The sequence below is a fragment of the Anas platyrhynchos genome, chromosome 8, assembly GCF_047663525.1.
Source record: "Anas platyrhynchos isolate ZD024472 breed Pekin duck chromosome 8, IASCAAS_PekinDuck_T2T, whole genome shotgun sequence".
Classification (NCBI taxonomy): Eukaryota; Metazoa; Chordata; class Aves; order Anseriformes; family Anatidae; genus Anas; species Anas platyrhynchos.
This window is the reverse complement of record NC_092594.1, coordinates 28,661,387-28,681,924: the sequence shown is the minus strand read 5'-3', so window position 1 is coordinate 28,681,924 and position 20,538 is coordinate 28,661,387. Positions and strand designations below refer to the sequence as shown.

Here is a 20,538-nt window from a genome sequence, read left to right as displayed (position 1 = left end):
AAAAACAATAGGCTGTGAATGAGAGCAGGTACAAGCGCTCCTGAGAATTGCACGGGGTGGAAATTAGTACTGCTGCTCACAGAGCTACCGAGCAGCAGCGCTCAGCCACGCTTCCCCCAAAGCGGCAAACTTCCTGGGTATTCCCCACACTGAGGTCAATCAGTACGAAACCATTATGCAGCAGTGGTGGTGCAGCCGACACGCTTAATTTCAACTGTAATTTAGCATTAATTAACGTCTTCTGTAGCAAAGATGCAGGCACTTACTAAAGACCCAACTGGAAGTTACTGATCCTTCTAATGACAACACCACGGAACAATCCCCAGAATAAAAGACACTGGGGATTCTTTATTCTGCATCCTAGATGTGAGAAATTAAGATATTTCCATTTTTTCTCTTACTCATTTAAGAAGTAAAATACTATTCTTGTTTTGACTAACTTTTTCAAGTCATTAGCTAATACAGCAGTAATATTTTCTTCATACAACATCAGCTATCAGAAACTGTAAGCATAAGTTATAAGCATAAATACCATCTTGGACCTAGCATCCACAGCGAATTTCATATGATGGTAATTTATGGGGTATCCTGTCTTAAATATACAGCAGAGCTTTATCAGGATCACACAGGCTAGAGACTGACATTGTAAAGATTATGTGCAATAAAAAAGCTTGTTCCAAAAATTTATGTGTAAGAAAATGATGGTTAGCAGCAAGGCATATGTCTAAGAACATGCTTTCTTCAGTGAACGTCAGGATCCTCTCGCATGTGCAAACCATCTGAGGCCCATGCCTAGCCCAAAGAGGACAGATGAACCTTGCTGAGCAGGAAGTCAAGTGTAAAATTCAGTACATTCCTCAGACTTACAGGATTCACTCACTAAATAAAGAGCATTCATTAGAAAGAAACCAGAACATTGTAAGAGGAGGTTTTTCTACCTCTTGAAGTTGCTGTGCCTATTTTCAGCCACACCTCTCTAGAAAACAGAGCATTGAGAGTCTGAGCATTTCACAGGAAGCAAGTCATCCCCAAATGCTGCAGCAAAATGGCTCGGTTTCCACACAAACCTATGCAACAACAGCCAACTTGGTAGCTAGGATCCTTTCCCTCTGAGTGCAAAGGGACAATCTGGGATGAGTTTTAGTACAGCTTGCCTGAAAAATGAACTTGGAAGAATACATGGAGTTTAAAATCATCCGTAATTACATTGTGAGAGTGAAATGAGTGATTCCACTGCACAGATACAGCTTCATCTTCTGAATATGCTTAATTGGATACTTCAGTCTTCCAAAGACTCTCATAATCCAAATTAGTCTGCAAAATAAAAAAGCAGTCCCCCAGAACAAGCAAAGACGACGATGCCAGAAGCCACCTCTAGAAGCAAACACACAGCATGTGAAGAATTAATCATGATCATGTCCTCTTTCCATACTAACTAATGCATACACAGCTTTAAGGTTCTATTTTCTTTCTTCAAAACAGAGGAAGGAAGAAATGAAGATGAGATTTTATTATTAGACAGTTGATTTACTATGTGGAAATAAAATCAGGTTCTAACTTCCTAACAAACAACGATTGCGCTAGCACAAGAATTTTCTTTCTCTTCTTGGGAAAACCCATAGCTACATTTCCCAGGGGTTCCTTACCAGTGGCTCTGGTTATGCAGAGTTTCATGTGAAGCAGCATATTTTTTTCTTGCTGAAATTAATAAAAAGGGTACAGTGGGTTTAGCCCTTGCTTTTCTCCAGACTAACTCAAATACCTTTAATGTAGAAAAAGAAAACTGGCAAGAGACCGTCTTGATGTAAAATCTATTTTTTTTGGTATGTCGAAAATAGTTTTAAATTGGCAACATAGCATAACCATTAGAAAATCACTTTAAATGAATTGCAGCTAATTTCCAGCATGTTCCCAGTGTGAGCCATTAATACCCAGGGGCTCAATCATTGATGCATATAAGATGGATTAGGACAACTCCAAAAAGCTGTTCAGTTTTTAAAGATAGGCATTCCAAAGCAGAGGCCTAAATACCAGCTCACCTACAGCTGGCTCATCAGAGCAAGACCAGTTTTATACAACTCCACCAAAGGTTAGTTTATACTAAGAGGATTAAGCACCCCTCGATCCCAATTAAAATAACTGTGACACAAAGCTAAGGAGTTCAAGGGAGAAAGGAGTTCCAATTCCGCTCATATTTCAGCATTTTACAGAACACCGTGTAAACAGCAAAAACAGATTTCCAGCAAACATGAGTCAAACCCAACGTGGATCAACGATATCCTTGAACTTCATTTGCCATTTTTGGAGCAAACGGCCGCATCACACAATCCACAAAGTGTGACCAGGGCACTAAGAGGGAACACACTCCTTTGCAGATAGCCATGGAGCTCTTTGGGCGGGAGGAGGGTGACCCCCTTGGGTGGAAGCTGCTCTTACCTCGCACATACAGGTTAGCAGGGGCAGAGTAGCGGGTTCCTGCGCTGTTGGTAGCAACACATTCGTATTTGCCTTGGTCCGACTCCTCGCTGTTCTCTATTTGCAGAGCTCCTGCGCACAAACAAGATGACACAGACAATTCAGATTATGGCATATCTGGTAATTGAACAGACAGCCTCAGAAAAGGAAGGCCATGCCCCATGCTTTTAAAGCATCTTCCTGGATAAATATATTGTGATGTTGTTCCCTGGACCCACAGGGTACCAGCATGCAGCCACAAGGTACCCGGTCTGCTGTTAGAAGCTTGTGAAATTGATTATTGTTATTTTTTTAATGCATAGGGAACCAGTTACTGATACATTTCCAACCGCCCCAACCACTTATATTCATTGCTTCAATAAAGGCAAAAACCATACACATACACACGTATTAATTACAGCTTGGTATAGGACTCCTGTCTAATAAAAGGACCTTTAATAAGCCTTTAATCAAAACAGCTAAACACAAAGGCCGCTAACTGTAGCTGTTTGTTTCTTATCTGATGCACACAAAGCCTAGCAAATGCTCAACAAATTGCGACCTTCCTGCAGAAACTGGCAGAGCCCCATCTCTCCCACCTCACCACCCCTCCTCCCAGCAGACATCCCTCTTTGAGAAAAAAACAGTTTGCCTTTCTCAGCTCTCACCATGTCAGGGATCTCCTTGTCTTTTCAGAGTGGATTACACTTGATATAAAATAATTAGACACTCAGTCTGAGACACCAAATAAACACAGCGATGCAATGCACCCATCTGGCAGCATGGTGCTCGCGGGAAAGCCACCCTCCCTGCGTCCCAGCAGCGCTGCTCCTCCAGCCTTGGGGCAGGAACATTTGCTTGGTCCAGACCACAGGACATGACCTGATCCCATCCCTGAAACGCCAGATGCACCCGGGGCACATGAAATAATTGCAATAAGTGCCAAAGCGCACAGAATGGCGATTTACGTGGGGAACCTGTGCCGTGCTCCAAGTGAGCACCGGTCTAAGGGGCTTGTCTCTCATGTGCTCAGCCTCGTCCATCGGTACCCAGCACCACCACTGCGTCTTGCCTAGCGCAGATGACTGCAAATTTGCTCACAGCTGCACTCCCCTAACAGGGCCCCGTATGTAGAAGGAAAGATGGAGGTGAAGAGAGAGGCAGGATGCCCGTGACAGCACGCTGGCACGGCAGGAGCAGCCGGCCACCGGCCAAACACCGAAGCGGCTGCTGCTCTGCCTGCTTCCCCCAGGCAGCGCGGCAGCAATTTTTAAAGTGCCTCCAAGTGCCCAGACTGTGCTGGTTAGGATTGCCTGTAAGAAGGGGACTCTGCTCACAAACCATATACCGAACTAAAAGAGAACATTAACCCCTTTGCTTGTAAGGATTTGAACTCATTTCTGCCTGCCACGGTTCAAAACGACCACTGAGAGCGGCACTGAGAATAGCTGGTGAAATTGCCTTCCCCCTTCTTGCTGGTTCAAGCTGCAGAGGTCAAACTGAGTTTTTCATATCATCAGAACAGAAGAAAAACTAATGTGAATCAACCACTGCCACCTACATTATTTAGAAGGATAAATTGAGACTGTCGCATAAGTCTATATGTCATGGGGAAAAATGAACTTCCCCGGGTTCTGCCATATAATAAAAAGATGTACAGAGCCCTCCCTATTGTTGCATTAGTGCCGGGAACGAGGCTTCAGCTAGACAGAGAGAGCTTGTTTGCAGAAATCCTTCCACCTCCTAACAAAGGAAGCTGCCAGCTTTCCCCAGCCCTGGCGCTCTCTGGACACCCACAGCCCAAAGCCTACAGAGCACTGCTGCTTAATTCAGGGAGAACATCGAATTTCTGCACGCTGCCTGGGAAAAACATCTTCAAGCAGGCAGCGGCATGACAGGCAGTGGAGCTGGAGGAAGCTTCCCAGCGCTGACAAGATACAGAGAATCAGAGAATCTAGAAATGGAAAAGCCTATTAGGTTATCTTGTGCGTCCCTGGGGGCCAGGGCGGCACTGCTCCCTGTTGTAAATGTACTTGTGCTCTGTCCAATCCCATTTTCAATGTGCCGACTGATAGGTCTTTCACCACTTCCTCGAGGAATTTATGCCACAGCCCGGTTATGCTCTCTGGCAGGATGGTTTTCCCAGAGCTCGCCACGTATTATCCCCTCCCTAATTCCCGTTCATTACTCTGTGGGTACACGAGTGCTGCAGAGTTCATTTTCCGTGCCTGCATCAGGCTGGCGAGAGTTGTTTGCTGCAAGACACTCAAACTTTAAAAATAAAAGGCGGATGTCATCACCCTGGCCAAAAGCCTCTTTCAGCTTTAGCCTGCAGCCCACGTCAGCTGGCTGGGCTGCGAGCAGGGCCAGCCCCGGGTGACAGGCAGCGGCGTCCGCCTGGAAAAGAGCGAGACCCCGGGTGAGCGTGCCGTGGATACACCTCCTGGTACGCTCCTCCCAGCCATTTAATAGCCACCCCTGGTATTTATATCCTTTATACATATGCAATCTTGCGATCACCATACCTCTTAAATGCCAGTTAGTCATATTATTCCTTATCTCTAGGGACCTCAGCATCAGCGCTGGAGGGAGAAGAGCAAAACATAAGAGGAGGAAGAAAATGAAGGCAGAGAGGAGTGACATTATCGCTGCCGATCAGTCGTGCAGCCAGAGCGGACCGCTCTCTGAAATCATACTACAAACATATAACGTGTGTCGGTAACTCTACAAATGCTCAGGGACAAGGGGCAGGGGACTCTGGTTTTGTTTGGGCTGGCACAACTCTTCAAGCTGTGGCATGGCAGGAGCAGGAGAGAACCCAGAAAGCAGGAGGGAAGTTAAAAGCAAACCCCTCAGCTGAACCAGCAAGAAAACAGTCAATACAATAAATTACCATTAGACAAACACAAAAAGCCCATCGTGTATCTAACAGCTGCCACAAAGGGGAAGCATCACAGCACGCTGATGGCAGTCAGGGGGACTAACGGGGTTGTTTTCTTGAAGGACAGCCTACATCCAAGTGATGGATACAGGGACGTACGGCGTGTCTCGGGGTACTGAGATTTATGGAGACAGGTAAGAAGCTCAGGCATTGCAGGTATTAACTGGAGACGTTAAATGCATCTGAGCCTTGAGAATAACTCCGCAAGTGTAAAATGCTCCAGGCCCTGGTTTGGTCATCCTGGAGAAAGGCAACAGCTTCACCTCCTGGAGAATTCAAGCCTAGGCTGGACAGCACAAGAGGACCCACAGACAAAAAAGGAACCAAGTCCTGAGCAACTCCTAGCTCTGAAATTCATGGAAGCTGCATCCAAAGACCCTCAATAGCATGGGGAAATCTGCTTTGACAACTGCAAAGGATTGGGAACGTGGAGACCTGATTTCTATTCCTAGCCCTGCCAACATCTCATCTTATAATCTTCCGTGCCTCTGCATACCAGGGCTAGGCAGGCTGATTTACTTTTATTCATTACTTGGGATTTATGTTGTGCAAGTTGCTGAGTAAGGTCTTGTTCACAAAGGGTGTCACAGCAGACTTCTCATCCGGACTCCATGAGTGTTCCTGTGCCAGGGCCCTTCTCATTTACCCAGCCGAATCCTGACGTGCGATCAGAGAGCACAGCTTCAGCAGGCGCATGAGGAGCAGCTACCACGAGGACACGCACAGGAGTATAGGGAGTAGCAGCAGGCAGCTTGTTTGGGAACTTGTGGGGCTGTGCACATCAGAGCAAACCTCTCCCTGCGGAGCAGCATTCGACCTCTGCTGCCTCTGAGGCCCCCGAACCATGGCAGGGCTCCGGCAGAAGAGGGGCAGCCGCTCCCCACCATGCTGCCATGTCGCGTCCATCTCGCTTGTGGCTCAGATCTGTTCCCGATAACACATCTCAGCTTATCAGATCGCTGCCAGCTCCTGAGAAAAACCCCTGGCTGCTCTCCAGTGCCAGGGAGAATGGTGACAAGGCAGAGCTTTTGGGGGCTGAGGGCTGGAGGAGGCTCTGCTGACTGACAGGCATCCCTTGTAGGTCCTTCACTCAGTGCTGCTATCTTTCCACCAGTCCCTTCCCTCCTCTCTGATTTTTTTTTCTTTCTTTTTTGCTCTTTAGACTTGGGCACAGACAGCATCCCCGTTAGCGGCTCTCCAAGATACGATCTATTCAAATACACTTGTGCTCAGGCAGAACCATTAGTTGCAGTGACAGCGTTTAAAAGAAGCATTTAAGAAGTGCCCTGTGCAGAGTGGGGGAAGGCAGATCCTGATAAGGGCCACTTCTTGGCAGCACCGGGGACTGCTGCACCACGGAGAGCTTGTCGCTCCCTCCTCTAGGTGACAAAGCGAACGGGAAGGCTCTGAGCTGCCATCCAAATTGATCTCTCCGAAATGCTGCTCCACAGCTCCTCGGCAGAAGAGGACACACACACGGTGCTTGTGGGGCACTGCTGCTCTGGACCCGTTGCAGCAGGAGCAGCTCCGTTTCTCTGGCAGGGTACTCGCAGCTGGAGGCCCCCAGCTCACAGAGGCAGTGACCTTTTGCCCTGGTTATAAAATTAGACATGTGGAGAAATGCTCCCGCAAGTGCCCGGGAGTCAGAGGAAGCAGGCTGCAGCCGCAGTGCTCATTTAAGGGGAGCACTCGTGATGCAGGCGCTAACGAACCGAGCTACGTGACCAGGACCCTTCCTCCGGGCAGCTGGGAACAGGTACATTTTGTTCATCCTATGTGCTACAGCACGTGGCTACCCCAAACCCCTCCTGTCTCTCTCCTCCAGCTTCCTCCACAGAAACTCTGCCTGGCTTCCTACAAAACAGCATTTTTAGCCACCCTTTCAGCCCCTGGTCAGGGTCCAGATCCCTCCTCTGCTAAAAATTCCCTCCCAGAGAAGAAGAGTCCTCCTAACGCAATCCAGGGAGCTGGGGAGCAGGGCCAGAGCCAAGGACAGACCAGAAGAGATCTGGAAGTGTGAACACAGTGGAAAAAGGAACAGTGTGAGAGCCCCGACACCAAGGGGTTTGGGAGCTGTGAAAAGCTACAAGACATCAAAACCGTGCAAGAGTCGCTGGCAATGAAACTGAGCATTCCCATACTCACTGTTTTCGTAATTTGTAGCAGAGGCACCTCCCAGCTGTTAGCGAGGACTGCACCTCGCCTCCACTAGCCAGCAGCAGTGCCAATTATGCAAACAAGGTAACTACAAATATATTTTCATTGTTAGTGTTCATTATGCTGATTGTGCCGGGGAGGCCGGTGATTGGCATGTGAGGGGCACGTTGTGGCTGGCAGGGCTGCTGAGAAATTGCTCTCCTGTGCACCGGGGGCAGCCGCTAGTGGCACTCGACCACTGCCACCGCGCGGGACTGGGGCAGGGAGGGAGAAGAGGAGATCCAACGTGCTCGGCAGCACGAGGGCTCCTGTTAGACAGCGGAGCTTCAGGAGACTCTGATCTCTCACCAGCAGGTAGAGGAGATCTCAGGGGACTCTGTGTCAGAGGGAAAGCTACAGCACTGTCAAACGCACAGAATCACCTCTGTGCACGCTTCTAAAGGGACACGAGTCAATCTGGATCCAGAAAACAAGAAACATGGCATTACAAACACTTCCAGGCACTACACCCCACCCAACCACCCCCCTGACACCGTCTGCTCCTTCAAACATCTCTTCTTGTTTTAAATTGTTTCCCTTCTTTTTGTGTCTGAAAAAGCTCAGGAAACAGGCAAAATTCTATCACATACCAAGTGCAATCAAATGTACAAACATATGCTCAAAAAGACAGCAAAATTCTTTTAGCTCCCTCTAATCTCTCCGGATAGCTTTCCGCTCCAGCTCGCAGGGTAGCAGAGATATACTGGAGCTATATTTAAACCAGTTCACCGGGGACTGGGAAAGGTTTAGCTGCAGCTCCGCAGAAGTTGGTGCGGGTGTTTACCTGGCTTCTCCGACAGACAGCTCCTGACACCCAAGTGAGCTGATCTAAAGTTAATTCAGACAGACCTCTGTAATGCTGACGTCTATGGGGAAGAAATACTCTTATGTATAGGAACCTCAGGTTATTTCCTGCGGTGACAGAGAAGTAACAAATAAATCTGACTGCAGAGGGATAATGCCTGAGATGATGATATTTCTTTACCTCCTCATGTGCATCCGATCTAATGCCTGTTCAATCCAGCACCCACCTGAAACACAACTGTGCTTTGCTGTCTCTCAGCGCCTGGGGCAGGAAAATGCAGCCAGGTTTCACACAAGGTTGAATGAGTTCAATTCCAGAGAAATGCTAGAAACGAGCACCTTATTTTCTACTTTGAAAATCAGAATCGGGCATAACTTGCTTAAACATGGAGTGGCTGATACCATCTGTGGGTCCCCTTAAGCAGCCAGCTATTGCCTAATGTGATGGGCGTCTGCCAGCTCCGTGTCTTTCTGATGAACAAATAGGGATTTTGAGATTTAATTACTACCCGGGGCAGTCCCCGAGGGGTGAAGAGTTAAGCTACGAACCGAGATTTATGAATTATAGATGGGAGCTCCTCCCGTTTCACTGCAGCCAGAGTTGTCTTGGACAGAAAGGACCAAATAAGAGGGGCCAAGATCAAATGAGGTATTTGGAAAAATCTCCTCCTGTGTGGTGGGGCACACGGGGAAGTTCTCAGGTCGTCCCCTTGCTAGCCCCACGCTGGGTCCAGCACAAGGCCCTTGGGGAATGCTCGAGCCGCCTGAGGACTCTGCACACGCGGCCCCTAGCGACACAGTCACAGCAGCAATTAAATCAAACTAAATCCACCCTCCTCCCCCCAACATTATTACCAAAAGGGTTTGTTAAGAGTCATTAGTTCACCCTTCCTTTCAGACCAAATTAATGGATTCCAAAGCATCCAACTTACCTTAATGAGGAACAAGAGTGCAGCTGGGTATAGAACATGGCAGAACAGTCACTTCTACATGGACACAACCTCACCATCACAAAAGCACTTTCATCTAATCTGTCGTTATCTTTAGAAATTCAATGACCTCCGTTTTAAATAAAAGGCATTAGGCTGACAGAAATCCTCTGGGAGAAGCCAGAGAGCAGCACGTGGCTTCTGTTTGCTCTCACAGAAATGTCATCTTTGACATTCAAACAGGACACATATATTTTAAATAATGTCAAGAACATTCTTAAAATACCTCGTCAGGACTCAAACGGAGGTGGGAAGGGAGGGGTGGGGGGTGCGGGGTGAGGGGTGCTGTATGAGATGGATGGTTCCGTTTCACAGAGATGTGCCCGGTTCCCAAGCAGGACGGATGGAGCATCCAGGCGGTTCTGGTGCTGAGTCACTAATGTCATCAGCCAGGGCGAGGGCGCGGGGAGGCCCCGGGACGGCTGCGCCGCGCGCCAGGCTGCGAGCTCGGGGCGCTCGGCTAGTTAGCATTCGGGCTGTCGTTTCGTTTTAGGATTTGCAATAGGAACAGGAGATGAAGAAATAGTTTAAGGAGCTTGTAACATCACAGCTGTCAATCTCGAGCGTTCCAAAGGGAGGAATGACAGATATATAAGCCCATTCATAGCGAAATAAGGTTTGCAGTCTTTCTCCCTGACCCAGATTTGCTACAGAGGCAACTTAATGCAAATACACATCAAACAGCAATTCACATTTGCTCTAAAATCACTTAACGGGAGCTGAAAACATTAACCCCCAGCAACAGAACCAGTTCCAGAGAGTCAGATTATTAACTTCCAGCAGTGATTCAGGGAAAAGGGAGAGGAAAGGGGAAAGGGGGAAAACTGAACGAATGAGGTTGTGTCGGTTTGTAGGTGGCAGTCATTCTGTCGAGACACCCAGGGGTCAGTCAACAGGGGTAACCAAAATCACAAGAGAACTCGGGAGGGCCTTAGCATGTAGTGCTGATTAACACACCAAACTTAAGCTAAAGGGACAGCTTTGAGCGTTTAGGCTAGAAAAGACAACGCTCTGATTGGAAAGTCATCGCTGGTGCATACAGGCTGCGAAAACTAGCCAGGGACTGCGCACACTGGGCTGTCGGACCATAGGTGGGTTTAATTAATGAAGGCTTAAAGCAACCAGATGTGTTTCTGATTCGTCTGCTTAAACAAATCTTTGTGCTACAAAGCAACACCGGCACGTCTGGCTCAGAAAGAGGGGTCTGGGGGCAGCAGTTCTCCACTCTGCTGCCACACTGGAGGGTTAGCGCTCTTGAAAGGCAAACACGAGCAAGGCAAACAAAGGCGCTCTTTATCCCAGAGCCAGATTTGCTCAAACTTTCAAGAATTTATCTCCTTCTGATTAGAGCTTCATGCCTGTCAGCAGCAGCAGAGAGGAATTTGACTGTTCTCTTGTGAAAATGTTACCTACTTACGCCAAAGCAATCCATCTAGCCTCCCCCCGCCAGACACAAAACCCCGGAGGCCAAAACTGCGCAGGAAGCTCAGAGACTTGCAGGAGCTGCAGGAGACATCAACCCTCTCGTGGCGGAGGCCGGGGACCACCGTCCCAGCTGCAAACTTTCCGTTGAATAACCCCCTTCCAACAGTGCAAAATCGCAATGGATGAGTCTACGAGAAGTCACGCTAAAAACCAACCAAAATAAACACGCTAGTGGGAGAGTGCAGATGAGCGAGAGCACTGGCAGAGTTAGGGCTGAGAGTAAAAGCTGGAGATGAGAAACACCGGAGGAGAAGGGACAAGGCAGACAGGAGATGGAGTGACGTGACAACTGGAGGCACATTTCAGCATTCTTACCTCTGATCGGTGTACCACCTGGTGAGGTAATTTGAATGCAAATAAGATTAGAGAGAAGCATTAGTACAAAGAGGAAAGGAAGAAAATTATAACTAAAAAGCAGAAAGATTTTTTTTTTTTAAAAGCTAGAATTTGTATTAGCGCGACAGGAATAAACAAAAAGAAACTGATGTGCAGTAAAAGTCAGAGTGACACTCTCAGGAGGTTAGTAAAGCTCATCGCTTCCAGGAGTGCAGCACCCAGCCTTGCATCTCACCATCGCAGCCACCATCCTCAGGACCGGGGGCCAAACTAAGCCACCAGGGTGGCGTTGCTGGCTGGCCTCACCGCTTGCATTCACCCACGCCACTGGTCAAGCAGCTGAGATGGAGGACACGCCGGGAGATGGTGCAGTGCCCCTTCATTCCTTCCAGAAGACGGAAGGGGTGCGTGCCCCGAGGGCTGAGTGACCGTGAGTGTGCTGGGCAGGAGGGGTGGAAAGCACATGGTTGCGGGCACTAGGTGCGGTTTGGCTGGGAGGTTAGAATGACCAGTGGGACAAAATCCGCTCACTTAAAGAAATTGAACTAAGGGGAGAGCGTAACAAATCGGTTTTGAGCCATTCTCCACATTCACGTAAACCCTGCACCAGGTTCCCTCCGGAAAAGAAATTGGTGTCATGCAGAATTAACTTTACATAGAGAAATATTTCAAAACGAAGTCGTTTCTGGTAATGTAACAATGGCACTCTAGCCAGACCTCTGTCATTCCTGCCTAATTTGGATGTGAGCTGGAGGAAGGAATCCCTACCCTCTTTATAAGGCACTGGCGATAATTTGACATGCTATAATGAAGAGTATCTTATAAGGAGGGCTTCTCTGGGAGTGAGGTTCAGTTAACCTGTTGCAACGACCCGTAAAGGTTTGTTTTACGAGGTCAATGCATTTAGCAAGTGGAGGATCCACTGGGCAGCGTCTTGAGTTCAGAGCACAACCAATATCAGTGCATGATTCGAGGGGAGATGCTCCCGCCGGGCAAATTGGCAGGGAACCCTTCTAATCCCCACTACTTTTGTCCCCTTGGTCTTATTTTGCACACATGGAGGCTGTTAGTATAAGGGAGAGATTCATGCAGATCGAATCTGTAGGCAGTTCATGGTATGTGTTGGTTTTATGCAGATTTGTAGGATCTGAATACCAAGCACTTACCAAAGAAAACTGAGGAGTTTAAACAGACAGAAAAACAGGGTTAAACAGGACACAGTGTGTCAAATCATGTTCAGTGTATTGATTAATAAATACCAGCACGCATACAAGAGTGTCGTGTATCTCAGATTTACAGCTCATTCCATTATCCACAACAATGATCACCCAATGGGAAAGAAAGATAGAAAAGAATTTCTGTAAATACAAAGAAGGCATATTTTAAGCATGTTTAACTCGCCTCTTAAAAAGTAATTACAATATTTATACTTATTCCCTTTCTTTCCTAACTACCCTTCCTTTAGGCAGAGTCCTTTTTCTAAGCAGGAGCAGCAATTCAAACCACTCATTTTAGCATTTTCCTCTGCCAAGATGACATTACCCCGTTTTAACTTTATGTCTGGATGTATTTTTTGACACATTCTATCCACAGATGACTGAAGCATCAGGAAAGATCCTGCAGTCACTGAGTTGTGGGTAATCTTTCCCTTGCGATAACAAATCTGCTGCTTATTTATCTATCTTGGTAACGACCGCTGCCCTTGACAGAACAGTTATACCCACAGATAACTTGCATGGAACAGCACAGCCATGGAAAATGGGGTTATTTCTCTTTGCCTGTTTGGAAAGTTTGCCAAGGGATATTTTTGTTCTGTTTGGTCTAGGGCCTCCCCCGGCCCCCCTTCCACAATTCTCAGCGTTAAGAAAAGCATCGCCACAGTGTGTCACTTCCCACGGGAACGGTGCGTTGACTTTGAGCACAAGCCCGAGGGGCAGCAAACAGGACTTCCTTCTCTCTTGTCTGGCTTAAATGGGGTTTGTTGTTCTGTCCTAGAACTGAAAAGATTCACAGCAAATCTTTAAATCTACTCCCTGTAGAGGCTAAACCCTTCCTCTAACACACAATTGTCTACACAGAGCTCCAGGAGCAATTGCATACTTGAAGCAGATTCCCTCAAACGTAAGTGCGACCAGCCCATTTTTTCCTGCATTAAGTCCCAATCCTTCTGGCCTCCAAATGTAAGCCAACCCTTGTGGGAGCAGCAGAGAGGCACTCTGTATCTAGCACGCTGCTTGTTCTGGGTCTCTCTCACCTTTGCAAAGTTAAGACGCTCAGAGGACAACATCAGGCAGAGTGCCCAAGGCTTTCCTATCGGTCCCCAAATTTCCTCGTCCAGAAGGAATGAAAGTTCCTGTTTTCCATTTGCATCATAAGATAATGCATCTCTGACTACTGTCCTTTCAGGGTGTCTCTCAAGGGGCCTGAATCCCAGCACATAGGCCACCGAGTGCCCAGTCCATCAAGTGATGCGGGTGCCATCACTTGAACCGTTACTGAGGCCAGCTCATGCCCTGAGATCACCAGGCTGCTTTACACAAAGGGCTCTCCAAGATCAAATTTTAAACTCAATTCCCTGTGTGTGGTTTGAAAGGTTTGAAAACCTTAAACGTAAGGAGATTTTATTTCCCTTCTATGCTAAGTGGCACTGATTAACACCCCATATGTTCACTTCTGCAGCAATGAATGCCAACCCTGACATCCCATGTTTAACTGGAAGTCCACAGCCAGGCACTGAAAGCAAGGCAAAACATAGCATGATGTTGGAAAAAAAACTGGGATTATTTGCACCAGTATTTCCCAGTGTGGAGGAGAGGCTTAGTTGGAGAAGGGACAACTCTGCTGACACAAACTCATCCCAGACCTATCAACAAAACCCCCCAAACAAAAACAAAAACAAAGAAAACCACTCCAAAGCAATGTCAAAGAGGGAAACTAAAGCTCTTGCTGGCCACAACCAGGCATTACAGTAATGCAAGCCTGAATCCTAGAGCCTGGCTGTTTGCCACCAGTTGCAACCATGAGTGTTCTTCACACAGCAAGACCCAGATGTACAGTATAGTTCCTCTAGGACATAAAACTTCAATTGTCACTTGGTTGGCCATGATACTGCTTCAACCTTTATCTAGTCAGCCCCTCCTGTGAGAGAGCATCCATCCTTTGGTGGGTTTCCTGAGTGGGTTTTTTACTTTTGAATAGTACTCCCCAACCTTTTGGCTGCTGTTACACTTTGTTCCAAGTCCATGCCTATCTGATGTCTGGACTCGAAGCTGTAGCTTGCCAGGAGCTGAATGTCTTCTGCTGGGTCCTGAGTCCTATGACCAGTGAAGCAGAAGAGGGCAGCCATCAGCCACACTGCCATCCCACAGCCACTGCCTCTTTCTGCAAGTTTGTTCTGTGTATGTTGGGTATTTTTTCTGTTTCCATATAAGCAGTGCTCCCATCTCTAGGACCAAGACTAAAATGAAAATGCTTCCTAGTAACAGAGCATAAATGCAGTGAGATGATACGGTGAGAAGCTTCCCACTGCTTCTTTGTTAGAGGCACCTACACTTTTCCAGAGAGCGACTGAAGTCACCTGCAGAGCCCTCTCTGATACTTCACTTGCAGCTAATTGCCTGAAAGCCACACAAGGGTCTAGGGCACAGTTCTGTAGCTCTGTTAATTGACAGTGATTAAAAAAGAATGATACTTGTCGTAGCACCAAGTTCTTTAATAGCCACAAGATGACAACGCTCTCTGAATTTCTGGAATTTCCTGATGTGGCAAAGACATCTGTATGCTACCATTCAGGGCATTTATTTATTCTAATTTGACATTTTGTTCAGAAGCGTTCTGAAGAGCAAGGTGGAAGAGCAATTCTTTAAATATGAAACTCACTGGAAGCACTCAAGAGCTTTGAGAGTATGAATACCATCAGAGTTGCTTTGAAGTCTTCAGGAGCTTGTGATCCAAGAATCTTTATGGAATAACTATGAAGCATCAGGACAGTCTGATCTATACTGAGGAAGTTTCTGCCACATCATCAACTAATTTTAAAACATGGCTGGAGGTGTAGCACTGACCCTGACTCTCATATGCGCATCATCTGCTACTACAATCTCCAGACAGTTTTAAAATCAGTTCAGCCAAACAGGTTTTACAACGAGCTAGCATGCAAGGGAGGTTTCCCAGCCCAGAACCAGCCTAAAATTGTGTGTCAGTGACTGAGAAGCAGTGACCAAAGCCATGCACCCTGGGAGAGAACAGGGAGTTGTCCTGAGTCACTGCCTTTGCAGAAAAGCAGCCTTTCAACAAGAGGTGGGAAGTACTAGCAAGATGAGCAAGGGAGAATTTTGCTACAACCAGAATGAGTCAGAGACCCTGCCTTCGCCTTGATCTGTGATAATGGAGATGAAAACCTGTATTTATTTTTGTTCTCATCTCTAGAGCAATTACCCCAACACAGACTGGCCAAACTACTCAAGAGCAGGGCTTAAAAAAGAATTAAGCATTATTCTGGAGGAAAGGTCTATGTGTTGGGAGAAAAAAGCCCTCTAAACGTAAAGGGGAGACTTAACAAGAAAAATGCATATACACAAATATAGATGTAATTAGCAAATGAGGGAAGGCAGGACACAGGGCAGACTTATGAACTGTGTATTTGCTGCTGACAGACACCATTAGGCCAGGGTTAGGAAAGCCTAACACGACAGCTTGGTTGTCTTAAAACACACACTGTAATACCTTCACAGGAGATGAACACACCTCTAGAAACTGATGTTCAGAGCCCACTTGGGCACGTGATCTGACTGCATGCGAGTTCAAAGCCCTGCCTGCAGCCCGCAGAGCACTGCCAGCCCACATAACTGTGAGTGTCAGGAGAGAGCACCTCTCCCTAGCATGTGTTTTCTTTAGCTATTTATTCCACACTAGGAGCCTGAAGAAATGAAATCATTCCTCAACTCTCCAGTTAGACTCCAGAGCTGCTTTCACCTTTATAACCTATATTTAGGACATCTGAATAATAATATATTATGTACTGGGTGAAGGTCGGACACTCTATATATGCAATATTGGGCTGACACTGTGCTGTAACTATTTTAACTATATTGCATCTGTCTAGGTTTTATTGGGTTTTAATTAAATGAAATTAAATGAGCGTATATTTAGATTGAGACAGTATAAACTGACATTCATGCAGATATGCCAGGCTGGCTGCAAGATATTATCTTAATGGAGCAGAGACTTTGCAAACTATTAAACTCTCATATAATGAGGTATCTATTTAAATATTCTTTTCTTTGAAAAACAACTCTGCCCCACGAGGTGTAATGCTGGAGAGCTCAATTAGCACCTTGCAGAATGGATCAGAGGCTGCCCAGCCCACCACATTGCTCACACAGGCTGACTGCAGTCAGGTAAGTGTGGCCCACGCACTCCAAGGGCATTTAGGGACACGGTTTAGTGGGTAGTACTGGTGGCAGGGGGACGGTTGGACCAGATGACCTTGGAGGTCTTTTCCAACCTTAATGATTCTCTGATTCAAAGGGCAGGCCCTACTCTGTATCTATCACAAATACAGAAAGGAGCCACACATGCTAGCAGGGATCCAAGTTCTGGCCTATGAGAAGTGGTAAACTTCTTGTTCCCCCCTCACGTCAGGGTGGAGCCAGAGCCCTGGAGAATCTTGGCATCATATCAGCAGGTCCTTAAAAATAAAACAACCACTCATATCTGGAAGTCTCTTGCACTGAACTGTGGAAACCTCCCTTACTACATTAGAGAGCTAATCAATTTCTTTCGCAAGTTTGAGGATGTGTGCTGCTCATTGATTTCTAAAAGGTTCCCTTGACACCTCCCTTGGTAATTACTGTGTCTTCAGCAAGCAGCCAGCTCTAGAGTTTGAATCCCCGGTGAAATATTCAATTGAGATGTTGCTGAAGAACAGCGAATAGGAAGCAAAACTTGGACACAGTGACAGAGTTTACTGGTTTGTTTTTAAACTTTCTATCTCACGAAACTTGTGAAGCAGCTGGTAGAGAGGCAGCCAAGTGCCTGCAAAAAGGAGGCTGGAGAACATACAGCAAGTGCATCAGGAGCTGTCTTGCTGCTCATTTATGGTAATTTCTGATGCTGATTTAGTCAGCTATGAAGTGAAACACATCCATGTGCACCTTCCTATTGCTGCTTCCTAAAGCTTCTCAGAATAATTAACAAGTGTGATATTTTCTTTCAGCACAAACAGATCAAGATTAAACCATGTTGTGGGGGAGATAAGCTAAAGGTCACTGGGAAATTTCATAAGCTATAAATGCATTAGTATAATTAGCGCTCACTGGTACATCAAGGTGGGATCAGGAGTGTCAGGCTGGGTTCTATTTTTGACGAGAGTGATGTCTCATTACCCACTCCCCCAAGTAAAAGCCTACTTCTTATCATCCAAGCATCATCAGATTTATGCAGAGGGCTCCTGCTATGGGGAAATGTGTCAAGACGTTCACCTTGCTAGGAGGAAGATGGTGTTGCCCTGGCAGCAGCACTCATAACAAATGTTTTTTGAGTGCCCGGAGACACATCACAGCCAGGCAAGGCATTCTGCCTCTTAGTTAAGCATGAGACCTTTCCAGGCTGAAGCCACTCCAGCTCCGGTCCTTCTGTGCTCTCAGAAGGATACCATGGACTTTTTCCCCCAGGCTAAAGCTGCGATGTAGCGATGCCGTGCATTGTTAAATATCCACCGCAACTCATGCTGGGGAGCTGCGCTTCATCGAGTGAAAAGAGCGGTGTTTTATTTTCTTTAATTCTGTAATGGGCCTTACAGTCCTGAGAGACTAAACAGTGCAGCAGAAAAACAAGAGTTCCTCACTAAACCAACAAGAACAAACTGTCTGCATTTCTAAACCTAGTATTCAGCTTATCAAATAATAAAAAAGAAATGGTAATATCAAAACTGCGTCCACCTTCCTTTGAAATCCATAGGATCACTGCTTCTTGAATTTTTCTTTATTCTTGTGGTGTCACACAGCAAGAGTGATAAAGATCTCAACAGCAAGCAGAGCACTGTCTTGCAGCATCTGTGTAAGGAGTGAAGTAGTACACGACCACTGATTGTAAAACTTCAGCCAGTGTCTCATTATACCAATTTGTACTGTGCTCCCATTAAAAGTAGCTGAGACCTGCTGAGTTGGTAGCGAAACATCTAAGCCTACCAGGGATCTGGGGCAATGTCAAGACACTCTACAGAAGAAAGAATCCAGGTGATGTTCCGAAAGGAATGGCTGTGCCAATCTATCCATATAATAAATCATGATATCCTGGTAGATAGGATGAGCTCCAAAAACAGCTTTTACTTTGCAGAAGAAACAAGCTCAAATCAAAGTGACATTTGAATTTAGAATTGCATTTCAGCATCATGAGGAAAAATAACAGTATCAAGTAAAGAGAACAGGGAGGAAGGGTAGGAGGTAGGGGAGGCTTACTTGCTTTGCTACCTTACCCGAGCGGAGCTGCTTGATTCTCCCATTGCTAGTTGCAGTGTCGACAGGCAGGAAGTCCTTGAACCAGGAGATTTCAGGATCAGGGTTACCGCTGGCAGCACAGAGCATTGTGGCTGTGCGGGCCTTTTCCACCACCTTCAGCTGCGGGCCCATATCAATGGTTGGGAAGCCAGCTGGGAGATGGTCTTCTGCAAAAGAAAGTAAAAAAAACACACAAGGTTAAAGAGAAAGGTTCCAGAATAGAGATAGGATACAGTTGTAGGGACAGCAGTAACATGGTACAGCATCTGTGCCTCTGCTGGAAAACAGCATCCAGACTTCCCTACTGAGAAGGTTTTCAAGCCCTTAAAGCACATTAGGCTCTATAATGAGCATTCATTATACCAATAGAAGCTTCCACTAAATTTAACTCCGTTTAAATCAATTGCCTTGGGAAACGTCCATAATTTTCATTGATACGTAAGCTTCTTCTATTGTTGTTAATAATTCAGCAAAAGCAGGTATTTGCCTTTTTGTGGGAGGACCGAGTTGAAGATAACAGACAAACACAACGCCAAATAGTTTGAGGCATCTTGAAAAGCAACAGCTAAACAATAAAAACCCTTAGAATGGTCCAGAGAGGCCCATTTGCTCTTTTTTGACTAGGAACATTCTGTCACACTGGTAGGATAGATTGTAAATCTCTTCCTCATGCCCCCAGATCTGATTCAGAAGGCTTTTAGAAACTAATGAATGTAAAGCTAATGAGCCACACTCTGTTCATGAGCCTCCTTGCCAGGCTGTGCCGTGGCAAGCTCCTGGTGCATTTTCTGGGCTGCAGAGAGCGACGGCAATACGCGACAAACAGCCAGTGCATGCTCTGGCATGGCTCACTGAAATACCATAAAACCAGGCACCACCAGGACTGCTGAAGCCTTTCATACAGCAGGTACAAAAATAGTTAATTGGGTTTGCTGCTGCAGAGCATGCTCAGGTAGGCTGGGTTGAATACATTAGGCAGCCTTCACTGATAAGCCAAGGCATGCTCCAACATCGTCATTCAATAGCAGCTGCAGAACAGAGCTCATTTACTCATCCTGTAGCAAGATGTACTGTACTCTGCTAAGCCTGAACTGCAATCAAAAGGACATGCTTTCACAGAAAAAAAAAAAAGAACTTGAAGAACATTAAGAAGCTTTTAAAGCACCAGAAACTCAATTATTTTCAGTATCTTTTTTTTTCTCCTGTTTTAAGGGAACTTAAGCAAACCATCTTCTCTGGCAAATCCAATTCTGCAAGGCTCCGAGCTCACTGCAGTGTTTCAACAAGCAGGATCTCAGCATTTCCCGAAGTCCCGGAGGAGCTGAACTTGCTGCAGCCTGATTTTTCCTGTTACCATCACACATCTGGACCTGTGTCCCCTCACTCTTTGACAACAGTGCCAGCAACAGGCCACCTCAGGTCCTTCCTTCTGCCTGTTCTGCCATACCTACAGCACAAACACAGCCTTCAGGGGCTAATCTTAGATAACTCTTCCCTAAGATGATCTCAGGAGAATTCCCAAGACCCATGACTTGTATGTACATCCAGACTGCAGCAGAAGGCAACATCTGCTGTAAACAAAACATTGCCCTGGAATATTTTTTTTGCTAGGTGGATGAGAGTGGCTCTGAGACATCCAAGGTCTTCTAAAGGAAAAAAAGGTTCCTGATGCTTATTAAGAGCACAAACCATATTGTGTCTCCCAGGCCTCCCTAGAAGCTTCTCTCATCATAAGCAAACATAAAAGGAATATTAATAAATAAAAAAATATATATATTTATTTTTTAAATGAAAGGTACCAGTGGAAACCAGTTCTTTTTTTAATTCGCTCTCC

The 20,538-nt window shown here is 46.3% G+C and overlaps 1 protein-coding gene across 20 annotated transcripts in view; it reads right to left on the bottom strand.

Annotated features, from left to right (window-relative positions):
• The window catches only part of PTPRF (protein tyrosine phosphatase receptor type F), a 362,946-nt gene that overhangs the window by 81,023 nt on the left and 261,385 nt on the right, over positions 1-20,538 (bottom strand). For 11 of the 20 annotated variants that reach the window (XM_038183345.2, XM_038183347.2, XM_038183344.2 and 8 more), the window contains 3 exons: positions 18,683-18,871; positions 11,185-11,202; positions 2,437-2,547 (listed from right to left, as the gene is read on the bottom strand). In XM_038183345.2, the coding sequence (XP_038039273.2) occupies positions 2,437-2,547; positions 11,185-11,202; positions 18,683-18,871 (318 nt within the window). The remainder of the gene's footprint in view (positions 1-2,436; positions 2,548-11,184; positions 11,203-18,682; positions 18,872-20,538) is intronic. The other 9 variants (XM_038183348.2, XM_038183351.2, XM_072041969.1 and 6 more) reach the window with 1 other exon arrangement.